The sequence below is a fragment of the Sinocyclocheilus anshuiensis genome, unplaced genomic scaffold (genome assembly GCF_001515605.1).
Source record: "Sinocyclocheilus anshuiensis isolate Anshui unplaced genomic scaffold, SAMN03320099.WGS_v1.1 scaffold209, whole genome shotgun sequence".
Taxonomy (NCBI): domain Eukaryota; kingdom Metazoa; phylum Chordata; class Actinopteri; order Cypriniformes; family Cyprinidae; genus Sinocyclocheilus; species Sinocyclocheilus anshuiensis.
This window is the reverse complement of record NW_015540880.1, coordinates 1,263,709-1,272,366: the sequence shown is the minus strand read 5'-3', so window position 1 is coordinate 1,272,366 and position 8,658 is coordinate 1,263,709. Positions and strand designations below refer to the sequence as shown.

The following is an 8,658-nucleotide window of genomic DNA, read 5'->3' as shown; positions in this document are numbered from 1 at the left end:
TAAAACTAAAACTTAATAAAAAACCTATATAGACATAATAAAAAACTAATAAAATGACAACATTACTACAACTGTAACTAAAACTAAAATAGATAACTAATACAAATCAAACTACATTAGTTTATCAGTAATCCTAAAAAAATAACACTGAGCCAAACACACATGCTAAAATAACAACAACTTACTGGCACATAGTAAGAAATGTTTATAAAAAAAATGAAACAGAAGTGAAACAAGTAGTAGGAAAGAGAAGAAATAAAAAGTGATACTTATCCTTTGCCGGTGTCCTGCTCGGTGGAGTCGCACGGTAGAGTCGATGGTCTTTACACTCTTCGGTCTTACCACGATCGCAGCCGCGACCGCTTCCGCAGTAAACTAAGCTTCTTTTTTATTCGTTTAACAAAACTCAAATTGAATTCAGCTCGACACACTTTCCTGTTTATCACAACAAATGGCCAAGCAAAGCGCACGACACTGACAAGGTACGCGAGACCAAACGCGATTTCAGCGCGTCTCCACAGTAAACAAAACAAGCCTTTCCTAGCAACGACAACTGCGCTAAACACTGAGACAAGAAATAAATACATTTACAAGCTGCTTTTAACTTCTGCTGATTGACTGCTTCTCACAAAGAGTATTTGAGTATAATAATTCGTTTTTTACAGTGCTTAACTGTTTAGATTTTTTTTTTTTTGAATTGCATGAAGTATTTGTTTCTAATCAACAACATTACACTGCCCACCCTCTTCTAGGATTAATATTGATTTGGGTTAAACTGATGCAGTGATTCCTTTTAAAGGAGAAAAACTCTTTTCAATAGTCACTGAATGGTAGCTTAGGGCAGAGGTTTTCAAATTGAAGGGAAAGAAATGTGGTCTACGGAATAGTTAAAAAAAATTAAAAATGTATATAAAAATTATTATTAGCATTATTTATTGTTTTATTTAAAAAAAAAAATATTATTTTTGTGGTAATTTTACAATTATTATTATTATTTCTTCTTGGCGTAAACCTCTGCATTATTTTTTCAGATTCTTTTGTGGTTATGTTTTAAAAAAAATTCAGCTGTTATGTAACTGGTGATGTAGTTATGCTTTTTAAATCTTCAGGTTTTTCATTTGATTTATTGAACCTTTTGTCTAAGGCTTCTTGTGCAATAAACTCCAGAGAAGGGTTTTGTTTAGATTTTTTCTTCACAGTCTGGAAGACGTCTGTAAGGAAACCTGCTACCTCAGGTCAATTTCTGCAATATCACACAATTCATAAATATAGCGCAAATCTGAAGGTGTGAAGTTGGCTGTCCGATACGAATACTTCGGCGGGAAACTGGGCGTGTGTGTGTGTTTATTTTTAGTACTGTCCTGCTGCGTTTTCTCTGGTCTTTCTCCACCTGTTTTGCGGACGGAGTGAAATAGTAGCGACTCTTTTCCTGTATCACCTACTCAAGCACAAGAGAGTGTGAGATTTCATCTGTATTCCATTCTCTCATCCTTCCCTCCGTCTTTTCTTCCACACAGGCCTCTCCTGCAGCGCTGGCTAAAAGTGTGCTGGCTGAGGTTCCCAATCAAGTGGTGGATTACTACAATGGAAAAGGCATCAAGCCCAAATGCATGTCGGATTTTGAGTCTTCCAGAGCGTTCAGTCCCTGAGCTACGCACAGCCATATTCGTCTCAGCTTCAAGATATCTTCATTGATCATTTCAGAGCTTGCTGCATTAGTGTAAGCATCGACAAGCAGGTCCATCCTTGTTGTTTTTTTTGTCACTCAGGTTTCCAATAGCATTGGGCAAAAATGTCCTTAGCTGTCCATATTTTCTTTTTACGCAGTTGTTAGTTATATTAAAGGTGCGCTCAGTCATTTTTTGTTTTTGTTTCCCTGGCTAATATGGCAGTTGTCTTGGACCTAAAGTCACCATGAAATCAAAACTGACTTGAATGCAATATTGCAGTGATTAGAAAGGATATGTCTGTGCACATCATTATTTTACATGTACCCTCGTAATCTTTTTTTAATCAATATAACTTCCCTTCTCCCTCGCAAGTGTAATGGAGGACAGGCTTTTGTTACCTTTTGTTTTGTTGATATTATTACTGTTATTTTGGTGGACCTGCTATACAAGGGCTATATAGTCCAATATAGCATAATATTCCAATGCGTAATCGTTTAGGAGGCAAGTGATTAACAGTTATTGGCCAGTGCATGACCACCGCTCAGTTAGTAAACACTGTTAGTCCTTTATGATCCAAAGTGCAACCATTTTATTGCTTTATTCAATTTACCTGCAAAAAGTTTGTGGTCGGTAAGATTTTAATGTTTTTTCTAAGAAGTCTCCTATGGCTTGATTACCTACCCACCCCAAACGTTTGAACGGTAGTGTATTTATTTTAAAACTTATGTTTAATGTGAGGCCTTTATGACTTACAATCGTTACATACAATTAAGTGTATTGTATATAGCTCTATAAACACATATTTATTTGAAAGCATGTGGAATGGATTCTGTGAATACAGTATTTACAGTATTTAGGCATTCTTTGTTTTTTGTTATTTTCTACAGGTTTCTTGACATTTGTTTTGCAGAATTTCTTAACATAATCTAACATTATAAAGTTCTTTCAGATGTTTGGATATAGTAGATGTGTGTTTCTGGTGCTGTATTAGACACATTTCTCTTTTTCTTTTATGCATTTCTTTCTTTCCTTCTTTCTTGGAGCGTGTGTGTATGTACAGTATTCTTGCTTACTACCGAAACCAGGACTGTATTTTGCATGTTGCCAATAAAAAAAAAAGTTTTTCCCACTTTTGTTTCTCAGCTTTTTGTTTTGATGTTCACTGGATGCACTTGCTCAGCATCACATTACAAACACCCACAGTTCTCTCACACCCAGTAATATTGATCTAATGTTTCTGTTTAATGCTACAATACTGTAATTCACTAAATGCTAAATTTAGAGGGATGCTTGAATGTATTGAAAGGCTCTTAACATGCATCAGAAGACCTTGAGAAATGGAGTCCTGGAGGCGTGATCGACTCTTTGAGTCAGAGGAATCTTTGAAGTCTAAACACAAACATGCACACACTTCTCTCCACACATCCACACAGCCTTTCAATTAGCTCCATCATGTATAATTAAACACTCGGATCACCAGAACAAGACCAGAGGATATCAGGAGAAAAAGATATCATGTCATTTTTTCATATCCTACAGGTCCATTAGTCAAAGATTCAGCAGATTATTTATTGTTAGTGATTTTGCTGATACGTTCTCGTTCAAATAAACTTGCAGCAGGGAATGAAATCTGAGGTTGAATGTCTTTCACAAGGACTCAGTATTGCTAGGAGACTCCCATTAAATATCCATTTCATGAATATTCACATATGCATCTTTTAAATAATAAGCATGAATATTAACTAAGGTGAATATTCACATAAAATACTGCAGTTTTGATTCACTTTGGTTCACTTTTCAATACTTATGTCATTGTTTAATTATTATTTCCTGTATTTGAACTCTCAAACCTTTTGTTTGAAAGTTTAATATTTTAATATATATTTATATATAAAGCTCAGTTTAGTTTAGCAGTGCAGCTCATATTCTATTCAATATATCAAGGCGTGAGAACCAGGCGTAAGTGACATTTTGAGCGAAATGGAGATATATATATCAAATGAAAGCTCTTGATGAGCTCTTTCTACTGCCAACAGGACACATGTGAATTCTTAATAATTTTGGAGTTATTCATTAGAAACCAAAAGACTTAACACTGAACGTACTAAACCAGTTGGAGCCAAAAAGGCGTAACTGCACTTATGCCCCTTTGGCACTGAGAAATGTATTGTGGCTACTGGCTAAAGCCTGTGGATAGCACTTGAGTCAAAATGGCTGACACCACATGTAAGGTAGGTCAATCATAAGAAGAAACCAGTTTTTTACTGCTGAAGGTGTAATATTAATCTTATTTTGTGACAAAGAGCTGGATGATGAGGGAGAAAATTACATATCCAGAATTCATTGTCAGTGAGGTGTAGCTAGCTAGCGGGTAGTAACCAATAACTTACATTCTGATGGTATGCCCCTAGTGAAAAATAAATATACTCAAATGTATTTGAAATACATTTATTTCATGCTAAGTATACTACAAATACATTTACATATTTATGTACTTAATAAAAATACCCTGCAATGGTACTTTTTGTATACTAATCTGGTATACTTAATTCAAGTCTGCTAAATTGGAACAATTAAAAATTTTGTGCTTACTGCACTTTAATTGTGCTGAAGTAGTGCTGAAATCAAAATCAAAATATACTGAAGTATATTTGATTGTGCTAAAGTGGAATTATTGCAAGTATACTTCAGGTACACTTTAAATATCTTGCATTTAAAGACCATCATAAATAGTGAAATTAAAACACATTTTAGGCTTAATATTGAGAAATGTGCATAGTGCACAAGTAGTAGTCCAAATAAAGTTTAATTATAATTTTTATATCAGTAAGTCTTGAGCAGTATGTCAGTAAATATATTAATAGATTTGAATTATACTTAGTATGGAAATAAATGTATTTTAAATATATGACTTTTTTGTTACTATGGGTGTTATCATATAGGCACTCAGTTACTGCTTAGCCACAAGAGAGAGAATGCAGAGAAGGGACAGACGGACATAGACAAAGGATATGACTGGGGAAAGGATACAAGAAATGCAGTGAGTAAAACGTTATACAGATGTCCACCTGAGATCACTGCTGTGAAAAATAAAGACTTACTCATTCTGCAGAAATGGCAGTGTCCCACAGTCTTATGTGGACACCAAGCTTTACAAGTCAGCCAGTCAGAGTAGGCTACAATTTCATGTACAATTCACAATTCCATTTGAAACTTTCTTTATGACACACATTCATACTGGTTCAAATCTATTAACATTTTATTTACTTTATTTATTGTCTATTTACTGACATATCACTCGATACTTACTGATATAAAAAATGTAATTAAACTTTATTTGGAGTACTACTTATGCACAATGCACATTTCTCAATATTAAGCCTAAAATGTGTTTTAATGTCACTATTGATGAGGACTGTATGATCTTCGAATAATATATATAATATAATATTTAAATGCTATAAAAATGCTATATCGGTCTTTAAATGCTAAATTATATTTAAATTGTACCTGAAGTATACTGGCAATAGTTTCACTTTTAGCACAATAAAATATAGCCTAGTTCAGTATATCTTTAGTTAGACCTCAGCACTACTTTCTTACAATTAAAGTGCATTAAGTACAAAATTAGTTGTTCCAATTTAGCAAACTTTAAGTATACCAGTTTAGTGATATGTAAATAATATGTAAATGTATTTGTAGTATAGCATGAAATAAATGTATTTCAAATACATTTTTGTATAGCTTATTTATTTTTCACTATAGGGAAGGCATCTGTAAAGGCTTTTCAATTAACCATTTGACCAAATTGTTAAGTGCCTGAGATTACTATTTCAGTAAAATTAATCACATTCAATTAACTAATTTGATGTAAGGGCTTTTTTATGTGATATTTTATTTGATCACAATGGATTGTTATTTCTTTTAAACTCAATAATGTAATGTTTTGTTCATATTGTCAGCAGATACGCCCATTTTTTTATACACGAAATTGAATAAAACATTGGTGCCAAAAAGTATATTTGATTGTGCTAAAGGAACAATTATTTTGAAGCGACGGAGAGCAGCGACCGTTCTTCCGTGTAACAACACCGGAAGTGGAAGGAATGTCATTCTACTGCAGGACGAACACGAGAGGTGCAATGATGTGACCGGGCTAAATGAATGAGCTGTAGTTGTGTTGTATGATACTTGTAAATTATAAAGATGACTGCACTGACGTGTAGGTTTATTAAACTTGCTGATGGTTTGCTAAGAGGAGCGCAAGTAACCGTTTGCCGAGTTGGAGCAGCGCTGCAGAGGTATCTGTTGTTATAAACAGAATATTATTATCATAAAATAATGTAATCTTTAACGCGGTATCATGTAAATATCACATATACCATATATACTCGCTTCATAATTTTATAGCAATAAATTTGAGTTTGAATTGTTGTATAAATACAGCAAATCGTATTATTTAGGCGTATTCTACAGTAGCATCACGTTTAACAACTTTATATAGTGTCACTGTCAGTAATATCACATTATCAACTTTTTAACGTGCTATTTATGTAAAAAGCATGGCAGTTCCCATAATGCCCCTGTTTTCTGTCTTCAACAGAGCCCCTGTCATTCAGTGTATAAGAACGCATCGGACAAACACATGGTGGGATGAGCACCTCACAGAAGATAATGCTTCCTTTCTAAAGAAGGTTGTTACAGAGGAATACAAACAACAGACCACAGACAAACTCAACCCTCTCAAGGATGAGCCCTGGCCCAGACATGAGTGGGCAGAAGGTGGGTCACACTATCAGAACCCCTGCAGTCTGTGGGTGTCATTTCTGCTCCAGTCCGAGGAGGCAGCGTGCTTGTGCTCATGATTGTGTTTTTTACATGGATTACTACTTCAGTTTTTATGGTTGTATTGTTTTGTAATCTGCATCCCCTCAGGGAGTCGGAGAGTCGGTCTTGTGGCCGTTAAACTTGGAATGATGCCTGTGTGGACCAAATCTGGAGAGAGACACGTAGTGACTATGCTGCAGGTAAAGAGGATACAAATTCATCACTTTATTACAGAGGAGGAGATGACAGCACTTTTATATATATTTTTTTGAGGACAATATTTTAAAAAAATCTGTTTATTTATTTATTTTTAAATTACACACAGAGTCAGACACAATTCCAGTTTCGGCAAAACATTCATTTTGGGGCATCACTAATATTAAACTGCACTTTAAAACATTAATTATATATATACATATAAATAACAACCCGTCAAAGTGATTTATATATTTACATTTTAATTAATAAATTGATTGAGCCACTTCATATGCCACATAATATTAATAATAATTTATTTCAGAACAATATTGTGATTCTTTAACTGATATTGTCCAGTAGGGTATGTTTAACGTGTTGTGACAACTCTAGATCTCACTGTAGTCTCCAAATTATACTGAATTGGTGCATTAGTGATAAATACAATTAATCTAGTCTGTTATATTGTACTGCTGAGGTATGGAAACATTATTAAACATAGTTAAAGATCTGTAAAAACACCAGAATCAGCCTCCATGGAGTTGGTGTCCCTGAGCATGGTATTTTTTCTACGCTTGTTCCAGGAAGCTGAACTTCCCATGGCATCTCAATCAAATATAAGAGACTGAGTAACACATCCATATCTCTCTCAGGTGCAAGACTGCCATGTTGTGAAACATCTATCCAAGGAAGAGTATAATGGACGCACAGCGGCCCTGATTGTGGGTGGAAAAAACATCTCTCCGTTTCATGTGAGTAAGATCTGACTTTAACCTTTTTCAATAAGACTGCTCTTGTCCACACACTTTCTCCCCCTCATAACAAACCGTTGTCTCTTCACCTTTCTGTCAGTCATTGACCTCTCAGGATAATAGACTAGAGCTTTTCTGCTTCTTTGGAGAGGGAGTATAATAAGACCTGAAGAGCTCCTGGAGAGAAATTACTGAGCTCACAGTAGATGTAGAGGTCACCTTTGTGTGTATGTGCATGTAAAGGGAAATTATATTGGAAAACTAGGACGACTTGTCTTTTGTGCAACTTTTCTCATTGTATTCTTCTCTCTCTCGTCTCCTCACTTGTCTTTCTCTATTGGTGCTAGAAAAAAAAAAAGACTAACAGTGATGGACAGATGTGAGCATGATAGAAAGAGGATTTTTTAAAGAGCTGAACTAAACTGTTCTATGGAGTTTGTAATGAATAAAAACTTTGGTCGGTGTCCCTTTTTTCCTTTTCGGCAGTAAGCTAGTGTGTATATTTGTGTGTCTTCCGTCTATATTTGACAGCTGCCACAAAGTGCTGCTTGAAGTATAATTGTCAGTTGTCCTGACCTTCAGTCTGAGCCTTCAGTCTCTCTAGAGCCAGTCAATCAACTTCAAAACACAGCAGAGCAGTTTGGGTTTAATGTATTCTCTTTTTCATTCTCCCTTTCTCCTTTTGTAGGATTATATATGTTAGTAAATTACTTGAAGTAATTGAAAGGTAATCTGTCTTTCTCACAGAGGCCAGAGGGATATTTAGAGGTTTTCCGGAATGCAGGAGTTCCTCCCAAACAGAAACTCACCACGTTTTGTGTGTCAGACAACGCCATCATCAAACCAGGTTACTTCACCCGTCAAAACTCTTTGCTTATCGCCAGATAAAGAATTAAGTAATTTCAGCTGTATAGCTCTACTTACATGTTTGAGTAAATAAAACGTGTTTTGATGTTTATGTTTGTGTTTTTGTTGTTTTGTTTTTTTCTTGTCATGTACTGCTGTTTTTGTTTTCTTTTTTTTTTTTGGTGTTTTTTTTTTTTGTTTTGTATTTTGTTTTTCTTGTGTGTGTGTGTGTGTGTGTGTGTGTGTTTGTGTTTGTGTGTGTGTGTGTGTGTGTGTGTGTGTGTGTGTGTGTGTGTGTGTTCTTTCTGTTTTGTATTATTATTATTATTATTTTATTATTTTTTTTTTTTTTTTTTTTTGAAACCTCT

The 8,658-nt window shown here is 34.8% G+C and overlaps 2 protein-coding genes across 3 annotated transcripts in view; both read left to right on the top strand.

Annotated features, from left to right (window-relative positions):
* The window catches only part of LOC107688386 (copine-4-like), a 20,209-nt gene extending 17,803 nt beyond the window's left edge, over positions 1–2,406 (top strand). The window contains exon 14 of the mRNA XM_016486045.1: positions 1,518–2,406. Within this exon, the coding sequence (XP_016341531.1) occupies positions 1,518–1,649 (132 nt within the window). The 3' untranslated portion in view covers positions 1,650–2,406. The remainder of the gene's footprint in view (positions 1–1,517) is intronic.
* A 3,310-nt stretch (positions 2,407–5,716) lies between these two features.
* LOC107688359 (39S ribosomal protein L3, mitochondrial-like) overlaps positions 5,717–8,658 on the top strand; it is a 15,313-nt gene continuing 12,371 nt past the window's right edge. For both annotated transcript variants that reach the window (XR_001634229.1, XM_016486004.1), the window contains exons 1-5: positions 5,717–5,971; positions 6,274–6,452; positions 6,606–6,697; positions 7,346–7,444; positions 8,192–8,290. Coding sequence is in view for 1 of the 2 variants with exons in the window: in XM_016486004.1 (XP_016341490.1) it covers positions 5,877–5,971; positions 6,274–6,452; positions 6,606–6,697; positions 7,346–7,444; positions 8,192–8,290 (564 nt within the window). In the remaining variant the exon portion in view is untranslated. The remainder of the gene's footprint in view (positions 5,972–6,273; positions 6,453–6,605; positions 6,698–7,345; positions 7,445–8,191; positions 8,291–8,658) is intronic.